Here is a 19,104-nt window from a genome sequence, read left to right on the forward strand (position 1 = left end):
ACTTTGTCTATCACATCCCAATACCACATTTGGACATAATGTGGTATTTTAATGCTTCTACATCAAATACATGCCTGTTCCTGAGAAAGCACTCTCATCAACAGGCAATTTGCCATGCATGCCTTGTCCCACCATGGGGTCTGGGCTAGAGGTTGGTTAAGAGAGTTTTTGTGTGATTGTATATGGACAGAGACAACAAATCTTTTGTACACCAGTGTGTGGCTTGTCAATGTAATAAAATCACCAGCCATGTCAATGCACCTGTTTGCCCTTTTTACCAGCCACCCATTGTTTAAATACGTCCACATAGACATTATTGGACTGTTTCCACTATATGAAGGACACACCTACTGTTTAACTGCCACTGACTGCTTATCTGTTGGCCTGAAGTTTTTGAGCTGGTAGACAACACCACCGATACTATTTCAATCACCTTTTTTTGTGGATGGACTGCTCATTTCAAGGTGTCTCTCTGTACCACCACTGGCCATGACAGGCCATTTGAGTCATGTATACTCAAATCACTTTCTATTTTATTAGGCATGAAGTATATTCAAACTGCAGCTTATCATCCAGCGGCAAATGTAGCTAAGTGTTTGCACTGCCCATTAAAAGTACTTCTACAATGCCACAGATCACAATGTTGGACAAAAACTTTGCCAATTTCCTGGGTCTCCTGGCTTCCATCAATGAAGACCTTATCGCCGTATCAGCAGAACTGGTCTATGTAGTTGAGCGTTTTCACTGCCCATTAAAAGCAATTTTTCCACGCCACAAATCACAATGTTAGACAAAAACTTTGCCAATAGTCCTGGGTCTCCTGGCTTCCATCAAGGAAGATCTTATCGCCTTTTCAGCAGAACTGGTCTATGATTAACCAGTTTGATTGCTCAGTGAATTCTTCAGCAATATACCTCAGAACGTTACTGAGGCAACTCACTTTGTTCAAACATTATGCTCGTACATTTACCAACTATGTCCAGGGGCACTGGGTGAGCAGTATACTCTCTGCTTTATCATTTTCGCCGATCTTTGGAAGTGTAAACAAGTTTTCGTTAGCCATGACACTGTGCACAAGCGTTTGCAGCTACCATGTGGCAGCCCATATACAGTTCGTAGTTGAGACAAGACATTCACAGATAATGCTAATGGGTACCTCTACTATGGTTTTCACTGATCACCTTAAACCTGCTTTCTGCACCTCTTATGCCAGTACATGCAAATCAGACAAGCCACAGTAAACCATGGACAAAATGCCTGATGAATCTACGACAGACTTGGTAGAACCACATGCACCTCTGTTCATTATTCTCATGCATTATGGACCCTCGAATCACATCCAGTTTAATATAAAGTCCTGTTAGTACTTGGAAGGGGGTGGGAGGGGGAGTGACGAGCTGTGATGAAAACGAAATGTTATTACATGTTGGAATGTATATTTCTGACACCTGTTTGTTCTTTGATTTCGTTTTTGTTAATTGGCTTTTGATGTTCTATTACTTTGTTCTCAAATGGTTCAGACTGTTGCTTTATGCTATAAATACTGTTAATGAAGTATTCATAATAAACTGCAGCACACTGAAAACAGTAGATTCACATCACAGTCGGCAGACTTAAAATTGACTCAAGGCAAAGCTTTTATACTTTAAACAGAACACTGTTTCCTTATACCCAAGTTCTGTTTGTATTATATGAGGAAATTTTTTCTATAAATAATAGGTGTGGTAGTGGAGGTTTCTATTAGGCTAGAGTATTTCGTACACTTGTGTCTCTGGCCGACATATCACCAATTCTTTGCAATTTGTAACAGTAGTTCTTCCTGATGAGTGCGCTAAATGATCTCTGCATCCACAATGTGCTTTTATATCATTCTACTTTTCATAATTACGATGATTTTTTGTAATTAAGCCTCACAAACAATTATAATGTGTTAGCATATCAAAACAGGACGAATGAGATGTGTGTATCATCATGTCGTCAAATACGATAAAAAATTGTTAGTCTGCAGCCTAAAAAAATTTTATAAAGAATATTGTGCCTCATGATATATTGACCTGTTAAATCACGGCATATTGTACAATCACCACTATTTATGTATTTGACTTCTTGGTTTTAAGGTAATATTTTACATAATTTAAGAACTTTGCACCTCTGACTTCTCACACCACATGGCAGTTACTGTGCTATAACATATTATATTTGGTGTCATGTTATTTGCATATTTTTCTTTTTTACTAGTCCTGTAATCTGACACCTTACAATTTACCTGTTGATTTTTATTCTTGGATGTTTTTTAAGGTGTTTTGAAAAAAACACACCAGTGTATGTTGGCAAGATGTGCATTTCCTCCTTCCTTTTTGCTATGCGTTTTTAATGTACAATTTTAAATTTGATGTATTCAATTAATGATTTGCAAGTGCACATTTGGTATTTTGTGGTAATCTCTTGCCAAATAAAGTAACGTTAAGTCTTCACGTGACACGTCACATAGAGGGTGTTCCAAGCCCCTGTCACACTGAGGTCTGTTGTATAGGTGAATGTAAACAACGGCTTCAGTTAATGTGATCGTTTCATAGCTTCTGTTACTGCTAATAACTAGACACCAGTGCCTAGGAGCTTTAATTTATGCACTAAAGGTATGTTCTTACCAACAGCTGGTTTATACTCAGGTGTGTTTGTGGTCTTTTGTTTCTTATTCACTGATATCTATGTGAAATGTTTAACCTCAAGCTCTGAAGATGATCATTATGTGATAGAAAATCGACTTTGCTGTTAATAAATCATCAAAGTTACGGCCAATGCTGACCTTCCTTTTACATCAACTCAAGACAGTTACACACATATATATGTTTACAATTACTTAACGTGTTACCAGCACAGGCATATGATGTGTCACTTAGTGCATTCAGAAACACCACATGAAAATAGCTTGGAGAGAAAAGGCATTTTATTCAGTGCAAAAATTCAAAAGTTGTCCTAATGATGATCTTAAATACTGAAGGTGATATTAGCATGGAATGAATGTACCATTTATTGTTTGGTGAACAAATTGTATTTTGATTGGTAACAGTGACATCCAATTATATGCTACCACATCTTTTTTTCAAACTGTGAGCTTATATATAAATTCATGAAAATTCAGGAAAACATGATATTCTGATATTTGTTGCATTTATCTTCTTACAGATGAACAATAAATAAATAAATACCTCTACAACTGCTTTGTAATCCCTGGGTGTTTTGAGAATCATCACATTCCATAAAGATTTACTGGTGCACATTAATACAAAATGTACTCATTTTAGACAAATCTAAAAAAATTTTCCCAATCTGAACTCTGACTCATTGCACTAGTTAAGCAAAATTTTATGATTTCAGGAGCATTTTGTGTATTGTATTAATTCCCCAAAATTTGCCTTAAAAAGTGCACTTGCTGTGAGATAAAGGTAAAAGATAATATAATCTTACAGAAGAAATGCACAGTGCATAGATTGTAAACTTTTATTAATGAGGTCAATTATATAACTGTTCTTCACGCAGGTGTTATAACTAACCTTTCTTTGACATCTTAAGCTTAAAGCAAACTGATAATTGTTTCATTACTGTATTTAACTTTTAAAAACAAATTATTCTTATTAATTAGAATATAAAATTAAAGCTTTTTGTTCTCAGAATTATAAATTTATAATAATCATAAGCAGAAAAATTATTATGTACTTGTAATGTTTACACCATAAACAATGAGGATGCTTGGCTAATAAAAGTACAATGTGGTTGATGTAAGACGTTTTCAATTTGCAGTACACTAAGAACAAAAAGGCACGAATAATTACTGTTTTTAAATGTCTAAGGATTACAATTTCGTACAAGTAAAAGAATCTATTAATCCTCCATTTAACTTTTCGGCGAAACATTCAGGGTCAACATATTAGACAAGTTAGTATTACAAAGTGTAGTGACAATATTTTTATTTTTTATATTGTATATAGCAGGATGTTTGCCAACAATGAAGTTTCCTATTACCTGAAACTAGAAGCTTTATAGTGGTTTTCTAAGTGCAGATACAAATCTTAAATAAACTTAGGTCAAACAAACCTTTATAAGGTCATTAAAATTTTTATGTGCAATATCATCTAAGTCACCAAGACATTAATGCATTTTCATAGTTCCTTCCTACTAATGTCATTTGCAAATAATTCATAAGGTTAGGTCCAATATTTTGCTAATGATATTACAATAACCACTTTTCAAAGAAATGGAAAAATAATTAGTTTATTATCTTGAACAATTAATTTCTTGATTCCATAAAGCAAAATGATTTACACATGACAACTTCATAAGAGAAACATGTATTACTCTTGACTTACGTTCATCATATGATTTTATGACAAAACACAAAACACAGTAACATGAAATACTGAATCTCCAACCAATTCTGGGAATTACTGACTGGCATATAGGTTCTCATGTCACAAAGATACGTAAGAAGTACGATTTTTATTACACACTGAAACATTTTGCAGACACAGGAAAAATGATAAAAGAACAGTTATGTGTCATTTCACTATAACTGTTTTCAAACTACATCAAATCTTTAATTGTGCTACGCATTACACTCCCTGTAGATATTTTTTCTACATGTTTCTCATCTAGAGAAAGAATTCTTTTTCTACAGCAACAAGTTTAGTGGCACCATGTCAAATTGAAACATCTGGCAGAGGTACATTGCACTGAGATGTACTGTGCTATCAATGTGTTTTCTTTATTTTTCCTTTGTTTAGTAACAGTGATGTAACTCAGTTTTAAATTATTCTTTTTCCTTTTTAAGTGCACATGTGATAGTTGTCTCACTATTGCATCACTGATTTAACAATAGTGCTGTCCGCCCCGGTAGCTGAGTGGCCAGCGTGACAGACTGTCAATCCTAAGGGCCCGGGTTCGATTCCCGGCTGGGTCGGAAATTTTCTCCGCTCAGGGACTGGGTGTTGTGTTGTCCTAATCATCATCATTTCATCCTCATCGACGGGCAGGTCACCGAAGTGGCGTCAAATCGAAAGACCTGCACCAGGCGAACAGTCTACCCGACGGGAGGCCCTAGCCACACGATATTCCCATTTCCAACAATAGTACTACATATATTATTTGATAAAATGGATGAGGAATGAATAATTGCAGGGCTTTGTTATGTGAGAAAATTACATAATTTTTGCTTTCTGCATATTTTGGTTCGACTAGTAAGAAGAGTGAGGTGCTAGAGTGACTTATTATTTTCTCTTAAGGAAATTTAAATATTAAACAAGTTATTAAATGAGAGAATGCATAACAGATGGCGAGTGCACTTATAATTTTGTTCAGCATAAAAATTTGAGCCTTCTCAACTATTATGAAGAATTGCAATTTGTAACAATATCACCTTCTAGTTTTAAAAACTGATGCCGGGCAGAGTGTGTTACCAATCATCTGCCTGTCAGATGTCATTAGCAACAGCTGAGGACAGTCTGTTGCAATCAGTTGTCAACATACTTTAATTGTTTCTTTGTCACTACTGCCTGTTGCCAAGTGAGGTGCCATAATGGTAAAATAGGGGACTCATATTGAGGACAGGAGGCTAAATTCACATTCACCAATCCTGATTTAGGTTTTCTGTGATTGTATCTAAATTGCTTAAGGTGAATTAGGGATGACTCCTTTGAAATGGCACAGCCAACATCCTTCCTTAATCTGAGCTTGTGTTCTGTACATACTGGGAACATTCTCATTGGCACATAGAACTAATTTCTCTTCCATACTTCCATCTGCCTATTTGTGGATAATTTTAATTGTCTGTCTGCACCATACTGGTACTTCTGTTTAACATCGGTTGCCATTAAGTGCCCCTCTATTCATCATCAAGGTGCCATACGCACTTGTTACACATCTTCCAGTGATTTGACATTAGTAACTATTTATGTGTCATATATTGTCCGTTAAGAAATCTTTAACAATTGAAGTGCATTTTTTACTTATAGCTCTCCCTCCTCAGGTCCTACAGTAACATTTGGAATTTCCCCAAATATCACTAAGAACATCTTTCTCTCCAATATCTCCCAGTTAACAATGTCATCTTACAATGTGCCATGGCAGCACCAATATATATTTCCACACCAGGTGAGGCAACATTAAGACCAGCAGCAGCTGCATGACCAGGTCATGTCCCATGCAAAGATCAGCACTGTCAACTAAAACACTTAATTCAGTATTTGCAACAGGATGGGTTGTCGTTCCAACTCCAGGAATACTACATTGTATATATCACAATTTCCTTCACTTTGCCTATAAAGAAGAATTGCAAATTCATCAACATGGACAAATACTCACTATTAATCTTCAAAATCAACAATACCAACTTACGAAATCCGGTATTTGAACTATATTCCAAAAACAGACCAGCCTGGATCATCCAAACTACATTTCATCTTCCCTATCCATCCAGAACCAAAATTCACATGGTCAAATCTCTCTCCATTTAAATCCAAACCCATATTCTCAATCTTCTCATATCTCAAATTACTTATGATAAGGATTCATTCATCTCTACATCTTTTTATAGGGTTATATTATGAACTACTTTGACAATAATTCATTTTTCGTTTACTATTTCGATTTTCATAAGTCCTTGCACCTTGCTCATTGACATTCATTCCCAAGTCTTGAGCTACGTTTGGCCTACATACCACCTTCATGTCATCTAGAAATCAACCAATAGGTCTACTTATACTATTCTGTTAGTCTCAATTATAGCATCATCATCTATAACTGATTTTCTTATTCAAAATTGTACTTCATTAATACCACTGGAACAGAGTTAAAACATCTAAGGTATATTCCCAAACCCAACACTATCAATGTTTGTCGATTTTTTTGACGAGCTTGACACTCATCAACTCTGTAGCTCAGTGTTCAGGTTATCTGGCTGCTACATGCAGGACACATGTTCGATCCCTAGTAATACCAGGGGTTTTTCGTAAGTGAGAGGACTGGAATGGAGTACACTCAGCCTTATGAAGCCAACTGAAGAGCTGCTCATACTCAAGTGGGAAGCTGATATCAGGTGGGAGACTGTGTTGACCCCGTGCCCCCATACCACAACCAAATGACAGTATTGGCAGAGGATGACATGGTGAGTACTAAATGGCATGACAAGATCAGAAGGCAGAACTTTACTTTAGCTTTAGGTGCTCACTCTTCATCATGGCAAGGAAGCTTAATTCCGCATCAGCCAGTCCTTATCACTCCTCTTATACAAATTTGTAATAATCCAACTGCCATCATCCCTCTTTGTCCCTATAATGCCAGTTGAAATGCACTCCAACCAGAACAGAAGTTACTACCTCAATTAATTCATTCAGTGTTCCTTGCCCCTGAATACTTCTTTTGTTTTTCAGTCTTGGCATAAAATATTGTTAGACCTGTGATAATCTTTCTCTATTTCAGCAAGTTTATATCCCACATTGAGTAGCTACCTATAACGGTTTAATTTTACATTCATGTGAAAATTGTACTTCTTTCATGGATGCAGCACATTTTGACTTCGCCCAACTAACCACTCCAGTTTAAACAGTTCTTTTCTCTCCACATATCTTGGAATCTTTTACCTGAATGAACCAGTCCTGTGTTAAGTAACAACAACATTCCCTACACAACTATGCTATCTGAGAATAGAGACAGCAGCACCATCAATGGTAACAATCTATCTCTTTGACAACAATATACACGTTTCGAACTTCACCACAGTAACAATATATATCTATATGCATTCTCTGCAAACCTGTATGTAGAGCATGACAGATGGAATTTCCCACTGTGCCAGTTATTAGCTTCTTCTCGTTCCTTTCAAATGTGGAGTGCAGGAAAAATGAGTTGCAGTGCCTAAAGTGCTGTTTCGATTATATTAAATTACCTTTATTACCAATTCTCTGTCATTTGCCATCCACGGCTGGACAGACAGCATAAGTTCACAATAATGTAAAATATATAGCATGGATGCAATATTGCAATTTGAATTATCATACTACAATAGATACTGTAAAACAAAAGTAATAAGACAATCAATACTAAAACATGTTACAGTTACTATTACTATGTCAAAATCGTCTGCTGGCCATGGCCAGACAGATTGCATGATATGTTAACGATTATGTATCAAAACCACTACTAAAATTACTTTTCATGCCAATTGATCCGTAGCAAGGAGATCCTCTATGATGTGGAACATGTAAAAGAGCAAGAATACATAATAAATATATACAATGAAAAAGAAAACGAGTATGCTAATGTACCTTCCACAGATCCCAAGTGGAATAAACGTAGAAAGAATGTAATTAATGTAATCTTGTTCTAATGAGCCCTACAGCACTGTTACATAGGGAGTTGTAGTACCAGTGTATTCCTAGATTCTCGATGGCTTCTGAAACTTTCTTAAGTAGGCGTAGTAGGGAAAGTTTGCGTCTATTTTCAAGTGCTGCCAATTAGTTTCTTCTGCATCTCTGTAAAACTCTACCATGAGTCAAAAAAACCTGTGACCATTCGTGCTGCCCTTCTCTGTATGCGTTCAGTGTCAGCTATTACTCATATCTGCTACAGTGGGGGTCCCATACACAGGAGTTTATGCTAGGTTGGGTCGCATGAGAGATTTACAGTAGAGCGTCGATTATCCGAACGTCGGTCAACCGAACGACCGCTTAACCGAACTGTGTACTTGCTCGCACCTGTTACCCTCCCATCTTATCGTCCATCATCCCCCTCACTCCCAAGCCGTATCCCACAGTAGTCGCCGCACTGGGCCACCGCTGGCGGAACATTGTTTTTAAAGGTAGGGACACACATTTCCGGACCGTGTCCGTGCCGAGACACGTCCGAGTATCGGCCGTCACCCGGACATCGAAATACATCATTAAAATAAATGTAGCGGGCTCCACTTGACCGGGCCGTGCACGGGGAACGCAACGGGCCTGGAGCCGGGCCGGGCGGGACTCGCCGTGTTTAATTTTTCACGTGACGGGCACGGCCTGACAGTAGAATTGTCTTGTGAGCTGTGCAACTGCGCAAGACTATTCTGTGTTCAAAACATGGATGTGGAACGACTAATAGAAGAAGTTCGTAAATTTCCTGTTCTTTACGATCAGGGAAGTGAAAACTACAGGAATATCGAGTACAAAAATAGAGTTTGGAAGACAATTGCGGCAGATCTACAGGTCAAAGGAAAGATAAAAACTATACAAGTTTTAATACCCGAAAGATATTTATTTACTTTTTATTTTACAAACAGATGTTTGGTTTATGTCATCGTTATATCGCCAAGGTGACATGTTCATGCCATTCCACAGTCCCTTGTGGAGAATTCAGGAATTTTTTGAGTTGTTCTTGTACAGCAAATGCAGCATCTGTTGATCTCCCACGAATTCGAGGTAGGTTGTGAAGATTTGATGATGTTCCGGATTCCTCAGCAGTTTCCTTTTGATCCATCCTCTGTTCGGGCACCCTATAACCTTCGATTTTTCGAATAAAGTTGTACAGTACACACGCAGCCGTCACAATCATTGTAAGGTTATTAGGATCTCCCTGAAGAATTCGAAATTTCTGTTGCAGTATACCGAATGCATTTATGGATAATCTTCTTGCCCGACTCAAACAATAATTAAATATAGCCTTGTCATTTGTTAAGTTCCTGCCAGGATATGGTCGCATCAAGTATGTTTTGAGAGGAAAAGCTTTATCGCCTACAATTACCATTGGAAATTCAACATCAGTTCCGCGTAAAGTTTTACTCTTTCGGACGCTAAGCGTATTGTTTTCCAATGACTTTCCAAGGTTTGAATTTACTAGAATGCCTCCATCAGACTTTTTTCCGTACGCTCTCACATCTATTGCAATAAAATTATAACGTGGGTTAACCAGAGCAAGAAGCACAATGGAATATGTTTTTTTGTAATTCCAATAGAGAGTTCCTGAGTTGTTTGGAGCCTGTATTGTTACGTGCTTTCCCTCTAAAGATGAAATGAGAAAATAATGAATTGTGGATCCATAATTATCTTCTTCTTGTTTGCCTTCGTTCTTTTTCCTCTTAGTCTAAAGCAAGCGCTGTAAGTCCTAATTCACTATTACGAAAATTAGTGAACATTTTTTACACGTTTCACAAACAGAAACACAGATCACCGCGTGGGAGTCACTACAAGGAACAACAAAGACGAGGACGTGCCCTGGTCATGTGTGGCCCCTGCAGGGACGGACCGGAGCACGGCCGTCACTCGTCCGACGCTCGGCCCTGACACGGCCCGGACGTGTGTGTCCCGACCTTAATGGGCCTTCACAAGGCGCTGCTGACCGGCCAAGCCGCCAGTCGCTGTGTTTCAACAATCAGCACACTTCTGTCGGCTTGGCACTGGCAGTAGAAGTAGCGGTAGTATCAAAGCTGTTCATAGCAACAGCTGAGCCAGCCTAGAGTTGAGGCGTGCCGCTCCGCGCAGTTCGAAGGATTGCGCGCCCCCAAGAACAGCTTCTCACGGTGCAAACAGTCACCTTCTGTTCTCTGTTACGACCACTTGTGTGCTGCTGCGTGAAGAAGTGAACTTGACGATACAAAATGCTTAAACGTAAACAAACGTGTTGTCCTTTTTATGAGGGACAAGTACGAGATTATTAAGAGGTTAGAAGAAGGTGAATCTGCAACCTCTTTATCCAATGAGTACACGGTGGGGAAGTCGACAATTACGGATATAAAAAAAAACAAAAGACGAGCATAGCAAGTTTTGTAGCTATGCTTGATTCTACTGATGAATCAACAAGCCGTAATGTGTATATATTTTTGTTTAATAAACTGTGCCACGTACTATATATTCCTACTGAAGTTGCCTTTGTATGTTACTTTGTAATACTAAAAGAGACACCTATTTTTATGAATAAATTTACTGTACAGTACTTCTTTTTGGCAAATAAACATGTACAGTTCGATTATCAGAACAAACCAGTTTTCCGAACACCCACGTCCCCCAATTACTTCGGATAATCGACGGTCTACTGTATAAGCAATCGTCATTTGTAGACTGATTTCATTTCCCCAATATTCTATCAGTGAACGGAAGCCTGCCACCTACTTTACATACAACTGAGATATGTGATCATTCTATTTCATATCCCTACAAAGCATTACTGCCACGTAAATGAGTTGACCGATTCCTGTTGTGACTCGTTGATACTCTAGTCATAGGATACAATTTTTTCGTTTTGTCAGTTTCTGCATACTCGCTAAGAAATAAATCAATGTGCAATGATTAAATTTTAGTTTGCCATCATTAGTTAAAATTTTCATTTTTGCATACAGCTGTGTGGTAGAAGAGCCTCTCATCAAGTAAATATCCCATAGTCAGGAAAATGAAATAATAAAAGAAAACGGTCTGTGGAATTTTTCATCGCTCGTTTTATAAGATTTTTAATTTAATGTATTTCTGTACTCTTCTTAGGTTAAGGAACTTTTTTGTTTCGTTGATTGCTTCACACCGTTCTGACATTTAGTTTCCTGCTTTTGCTTTCAATAGTTGGCTATATTACACCATGTGTTTAGAGGGGGAAGAAGCTGTTTACATTGGAAAACTGATATTTTAGGAAGTACTTCGAATGTAATCACTTTTTGATAAACCAAAACCAATAAAGATGACAATAAATAAAATTTTGTTTATCAGAGTACAGTTGTCAAGCTTTAGATTATTCTGTTAATAACGTTTGCAATGGTTTAATCAAATGTCAAAATTTTGTTCAACTGTCATTTTGAATTGTATGGCTATAGTTTAGATGTAACGTCGTACAGAGTGGTGTTATTGTAGTTCTGCATGCTGTATAGGAACCTAAATACTCTGCGAGTGTAGTTTGTAAACTGACAATTTACGGTAAATGAACAGGGTAGGGCGAAATGGAAGAACTACGGATGGTCGTTCAAGACGAAGGAAAATCGGCGAAACATTCGATTGCCTTTCACGTACCTCTTAACCAGACACAGCTAGACTCAGGTATGTTCTGTATGGTTCCATATGCTGAGCGTATGTTGAAGGTGTAGTAATAATGGAGCCTAGTTACGACGGTGTTGATAAACATTTGACAGCTGCCGACGAACTGCGCTGTCAATATGTCCAGTTAAATTTTATTAATCTGTTTCAATGTGCCTTCAGTGATATTGTAATCCAGATTTATTCGACTTCGTCGTTAATGTTTGGTTTGTTTATGAACTTAATTAATACTTGTATCTGGTTCATTTTTGATACTGTTGCTGCCTTTCTAGTTTCACAGATTTTTTTAATGTCAAGAAGAACCATGAGACATTCATACACATAACTTTTAAAATTCTTGAAAAAACTCCAAAAAGTTTTTAAATTTTATAATAATATATGTATTAAGAATTAGTTATAATTTTATGCTACATTAACACTGCAAATGTCAGTAAATTGACAAACCGAGGATCTTTTCATGTGTTTGAAAATTTCTGTTAGCTACATGGCAGTTGGCACTGTTTTATACGCTAATACAGTATGACGAATAATAACGTTTTGTACATAGGACTCAGTAGGCCTATTACATAGGCTATATAAAAATATTTTCTTTGAAACTATTTTGCAATCGAGGAAACAGTAAACAACTAATAGCAGATTTATAAACAGCAGACAGCAGCAGCTTTTTCCAGAGTAGCAGCTTTCTTATTAATTTATACGACGGAAGTGTGAAGTGCATGAAGCTGTATAGTGAAAGTTTTCTGTTAATACAGCCTGTACATTACATTTCTGTGATGTCTGTGTCTTGTACTAATGTGTACTTTAGCTCATTCCATATCACAGAAATCTCTCCTCCTTGGTGGGATCTACAGAGCATGACGAATAAATAAATAAACTTTGTTAGCATAAGTTAATTTTAAAATTTTTCTGGTGAATTGAATATTCAAACAAATTTGGGGCTTGCTGCTGGTCATAGATTAATTTCTTCCACAATATATGCCCTGTCGAAATATCGTTGTAGGAATAAGACGATGACTGACTGATGCCCGAACTTAGTCTTTTAGCATTGTTCATAGCATGCTTGCTCAATTTATAAAATTGAACCTTCAATTAAAAATTTGTCATTCATGTCTAATACCAATGCAGGGTCCTCTTACCCCCACCTTCCTCTGTTGCATTTTTTTTTTGTGGGTGATATACAATATATGTACACAATATGCACTAAAATACACCTTGGGGTTTTGTCTGTTATGTAGTACAGCATTTCTGAATTTGCCTTTTAGTTTTAGGGATTGCTAATGATAAATGCTTCACTCTGAAATGGACATCTATATCGCTACATACCAATCTATTACAAAAATCTTTATTTTTCATTCAGATTTGTTGCTTTTTCCAGCTCTCAATCAGACTGTTGCCACTTAGATTCCAGCTATGCTACAGATCAGTCTATAACTACTACTTTAGATTTTGATGGGTAACGAGTGAGGTGGCGTGGTGATTAGCACACTGGGCTCGCATTCGGGAGGACGATGGTTCAAACCTGTGTCCGGACATCCTAATTTAGGTTTTCCATGATTTCCCTAAATCACTTGGCAGATGCTGGGATTGCTTCCTTTGAAAGGACACCACCGTTTTCCTTCCCCATCTCTCCATAATCCTATGGTACCAATGACCTCTTTGATAGGTCATATTTCCTCCTCCTCCACCACCACCACCACCACTACGATTTTGTCCATTGTTTCAGAGAATGCATTTAGTATTGTGCTTTCTTTTTGCAATCACCTCAAGTGATTATTATATAATTACAGTCACCTCCAGGGATGATAATACCGTTGGGAATCATATGTGCTATCGAGCTCGGATTAGCTCTAAAGGTTTTGGTTACATATGGGGGTGAGTCAGGTGGTTAATATATAATTGAATCAAATATAAATTAATCTGTTAGTCTGGTGCACATATTATTGACATGTGGCAGTTCCTGTTCCTGTGAGTGTTAAGTGGGGACGAGAGGCGTGGCGGAAGCAGGGGATTGGGGTCGCTAGCTTCCACCATTAGTTATTATCTCAATATTTGAGCATGAGGTACCTGATTCAGTTACAGTGTCATACTACCAAGTTGCTTGCTGTAAATGTGTGAAACAAGGAGATTGACTGAACAATTCAAGAAAGGTCTCAAGTGTGTGTTTGGTACAAATAATATGTTGAGTGTCATGAGCACATTGAGAATGAGGGCAATTTCATCCCAAATTGTACAGGTCAAGAGTGAATGTGTCACATCATTATTTCAAAGTTTGCTGAAAAAGTTATGTATATTGAAGTTTCACATGATACCTCTCCAAAACTACAATATTTTGATTTTCTGATGATTTGCTGAAACGCTACAGACCTCTCTAAATGAGAGTATTTGTGAAAATGTCTTAATGAAAGAGAAAATTGTAATAAAGAAGCCAAAAGTGATAAAGATCTGACTTTATTTTCAATAAATACTTTGTTCCCAATACATTTTTTTAAAAAATAAACTATGAAAATTTGCAACTTTTTGCACGTTTTAAGATTACGTTTTGAAGATATAAATGGTCACAGGATGTTAACTGTGTTGAGAAATAATAAAGTGGAAAGACTGCTGACTGTCAGCTATGACATTAATGCATGAAATCCTTAAACTGTCAAAACATTTGTACATAAAGATGAAAGAATCTGAAATATTTTGGTTATTTAGAAATTATTTTCTCCAAAACCTCTCTCCTAAATGTTTTAAAAGTTTCATGGTACATTAGTTGGTCATTGTACTTACGGACTGTACAATCAGAGTGGGCAATACTTATCTATACAAAGTGTGAGAAATTTTTTAGGTAAACCTAACTCTCCTCTCAAGGTCAAAAAATCATGGACACTCAAATATTTAAATTGTTTCCTGTTTTTAAGTAAATGTCATGCAAAACTGATATTTCTGAATCAAAATAATTAGTTTACAATGTTATAAGTGAGAATGTGCACACAGTCAAAGGTGATCCAACAAGAGCTGTACTTTGGAAATGGGAACTGCACCCTGATCTTTCGATGATGGCTGCTTAAAAGCATCAGCAGGACTATCAAGTGTCATAAAGGAGATGGCTATATCTTGCAGCTTATGAGAAACACTTATTTACTCTCCCGCCCACTACTGATTGTGATACACACAAGAAATGAAGTGGCTCACTAAAAAGTCTTCTAATGTATGCCGTGGTCTCTGTAGTTCACACACAGTAACAGGGTGCATTTTGTGGAGAACTGTTCTTGCAGTGTATGTGCCACTCTGGGCTGCAACCCAGTAGTGACTTGATTGAATCCCTACCACAAGCTGCATAGCTGACCCCTCGTTCTCTCTCTCCTTTTGTTTTTTTCTTTCTTTTTCTTTTTTTTAAACAGAATTCCTATAATGCCCTCTCATTTATAAGTAAGAGTTTCATGTTTATTACTAATGTTGATATGATGTGACAAATCCAGTAGCAGCTCTTATAGCATCAACAGTGTCATGCTGGAGATTAAATCTTGTTGCAAGATGTGTACAGAGACATCCTGCCCCATCACATGCACTTTTTCCATGACCTGTTGCTGAAAACATCCGATTTCTTTTTTTGCCTGTATTCCTGTACTACAGTGTTGACCAAGCTCATAAAGCTGAAAGCAGTTTTTGAGATGAGATGCTGCACCATGTCAGATACACATGGTCTCTAGAAACTGTGTCATCAATTATCATGCTGACATAATAGCATGGATGTGCACTGTCGTGAATGAGATCATCACTGACAATACCAAATAGTTTGATGTTCCAAGGAAGTGAGCAACATATGTAGGTACTGATACCCGTGATGTGTGCCTGTGGTATCTTCGAATTTCATTCTGCAAAGCAACAGACCAGTTCTCAGTAAGGTCGAAATAAAAAACTAATATGCCAGTATTCTGTGATGTGGCTGATTGTCTCTGAATCCTCCAGAAATGGTGGTGAGCTATTCCTTTCATGACCCAGTGCCTAACCTCTGTAGCAAACTTCTCTGGCTCTACTTTTTCAGCAACTCTCCTCCCTTCCACAATGCACAAGTCACATCATTGTCGGTATCCTGAAGGTGTAATGCTTCAACAGTCATCACTTCAGCACCAGGACACATTGCACACTCCTGCAACCAACATTTATCTTGCACTCTTGGCATATACACAAAAGCATCAGGTTATCTTTGTGTACTCCTTGCTTGTGACACTGTTTATGGTGAAACAAGTTTCAAATTAGTGCAGTAAATACATGTGCATACTTCCTTTACTGGCTGGCATTTTACCCATTTTGGCTGTAAGGAATGGATTCTGTGAGGCCAGTTCTTAAATATGGATTCTCCTGTTTCATTAGGAGATATGCTTGTCTTATTGATATTATCATATATCTTTTTACCTTTATCACCATTTTCATTAACAGAAATAACATCAGCCTGGCTAGGATTTTGCCTGCTGCAATCTTTGTCATCACTTAGGTAATGTTACAGAACAACAGTAAGTGTGTCATCTTGCAATGGATGTCCACAGTAAGAATCTGGGCATGCCCAAATATCTTTCTCATTCTTTATTTTACAAGCTTTTGAAATCAAATAATGTGAGTTATGTGGATTTGTATTTCTGTATCTGCTGCTTAGACTAGCTGCCTGGTATCAGTGTCAGTCACTGTACCTTCTTAATATAGGTGGCTGCTGATTTAGTAGTATTTAGGTTTTGAAACCACACCACGTTTCATGCACATATCACTATCTTCATGTTCTGCATCAAGTGTGTCTACTTTACACACTTCACAAAGTTTTGAAGATGTTGCTTGTGTAAAACTTGTTTCAATTTCTTCCACTTTTCTTTCTTCACACTGTTTTCTTCTTGTGCTTTTTTCATTTCCTGGGCGTTCAAGAGGGGATATAGTAGTGAGTGTAGCAATTTCTGTACAATGGATGTGATGCTAGAACTTGAGGACCAAGATATTTCTGTATTACCTCTGACAGATTTCCAACAACTGTGAAGTGTTTGTCACTTTTGTTAAATACCACTTTCTTGTGTCTTTTTTCATAATCCACACACCTCACTCTTTCACTGCTGTATTTCCTCACAGACATTGCATCTAATAAAAAGTTCAAACCATACACAAAACTCAATGAAGAATGGCTTAAGTGCAAGTTCTCACTCATTTGCTATGGACAGAAGAGCGATGGAAACAGTGTTGCCAAAATGCATATTTCACACTAGAAATTCAGTGATGCAGAATGTTGAAAATTTTTTAACACTTTACACAGAAAAATATTGCCCACTGTGTCTGCACCGACTACTAACATACTAAACAAACAATATTTTGTGTAATTCTCAAAAGTTTTTGAATGGTGGTTTATGAGTGAATAATTCTTAAAAATGCAACTTTTTTCCATTTTTAGTAATAGATATTTACATAATACTGATAGCTGGAGCAGAGAAGATACTGTTTATAATTACATCAGTAGTATCTGGTAATATGAAAGAAAAGATAGCCTTCTGTGTGTTTCCAAATTTAAAAAAAAAGGTGCAAAAATTAACTCAAATTTTATATTTTCTTTTTAAATTTGTAAGTTAAAGGAAGCCCATAAGCGTGCGGGTGTCAACAAAATTTCAACACACCAAGAGGGAGCTTTAATGCAAAACATCTGCTAGGTCTCCAGTACTTTTGTTTTAATAGTTTTATATATTCTGTTGTTCTCTACTGTTTTAAGAGTTATATACAAAATATACATTTTTAAAAGGGCCATACCGTTTACAAAAATTAAGATAAAATGAAAATACTTTATTTCTTAAAACTTGTGATACAAAGGGCTAGTTTTCTTTTCCAGAGAAATTCGTGACCACGAGTTAACTTGTATGATTTGAGATGAAATAACCCATGAGAGTTATGATCGCTGACTCTGCACAGGTGTCAGACAATAAACAATATTATGGCAAGATTTTGACCAAAGTTAGACAGGCATATTGCCGCAAACAGTGTGAGTTATTGATGAGAGAGAAGTGATTCTTCTGCAAGGCAGTGCATGTCCCCATACAGCAGCTCTCGCCAAACAAAAATTTAAGCATCTCAAGTGGGAAACACTTCAACACTCTCCCATAGCCCAGACCTATCTCCCTTTAACTTTTATGTCTTTTATCCACTCCGTTAAGCTGTGGGACATAAAAGGTGCAACGATGGCACTGTGCGTACCACAGTCACTTGTTCCTGTCGCAAGTGGTTCATGGGAAGAAAGATTGCTGACAGGCCTCTGTGTAAACTTGAATCTCTCTAAATTTACGTTCATGGTCTTTTCACAAAATACAGGGTGATTCAAAAAGAATACCACAACTTTAAAAATGTGTGTTTAATGAAAGAAACATAATATAACCTTCTGTTATACATCATTACAAAGAGTATTTAAAAAGGCTTTTTTTCACTCAAAAACAAGTTCAGAGATGTTCAATATGGCCCCCTCCAGACACTCGAGCAATATCAACCCGATACTCCAACTCGTTCCACACTCTCTGTAGCATATCAGGCATAACAGTTTGGATAGCTGCTGTTATTTCTCGTTTCAAATCATCAATGGTGGCTGGGAGAGGTGGCTGAAACACCATATCCTTAACATACCCCCATAAGAAAAAATCGCAGGGGGTAAGATCAGGGCTTCTTGGAGGCCAGTGATGAAGTGCTCTGTCACGGGCTGCCTGGCGGCCTTTGCACAAACACCCATTCTCTGTAAACTGTTTATACCAACGTTTAATACACCACCTATCAGGAGGTTTAACACCATACTTCGTTCGAAATGCACGCTCAACAACTGTCGTCGATTCACTTCTGCCGTACTCAATAACACAAAAAGCTTTCTGTTGAGCAGTCGCCATCTTAGCATCAACTGACGCTGACGCCTAATCAACAGGGCCTCAAGTGAACAAATGTACAACTAAATGAAACTTTGTAGCTCCCTTAATACGCCGACAGATAGTGCTTAGCTCTGCCTTTTGTCGTTGCAGAGTTTTAAATTCCTAAAGTTGTGGTATTCTTTTTGAATCACCCTGTATATAGCGGAGAG

The 19,104-nt window shown here is 37.3% G+C and overlaps 1 protein-coding gene across 1 annotated transcript in view; it reads left to right on the forward strand.

Annotated features, from left to right (window-relative positions):
- The first annotated feature begins 11,669 nt into the window (after nucleotides 1-11,669).
- LOC124799056 (S phase cyclin A-associated protein in the endoplasmic reticulum) overlaps nucleotides 11,670-19,104 on the forward strand; it is a 621,352-nt gene continuing 613,917 nt past the window's right edge. Inside the window, exon 1 of the mRNA XM_047262594.1 lies at nucleotides 11,670-12,041. Within this exon, the coding sequence (XP_047118550.1) occupies nucleotides 11,945-12,041 (97 nt within the window). The 5' untranslated portion in view covers nucleotides 11,670-11,944. The remainder of the gene's footprint in view (nucleotides 12,042-19,104) is intronic.

This window comes from Schistocerca piceifrons, chromosome 5 (genome assembly GCF_021461385.2).
Source record: "Schistocerca piceifrons isolate TAMUIC-IGC-003096 chromosome 5, iqSchPice1.1, whole genome shotgun sequence".
Lineage (NCBI taxonomy): Eukaryota > Metazoa > Arthropoda > Insecta > Orthoptera > Acrididae > Schistocerca > Schistocerca piceifrons.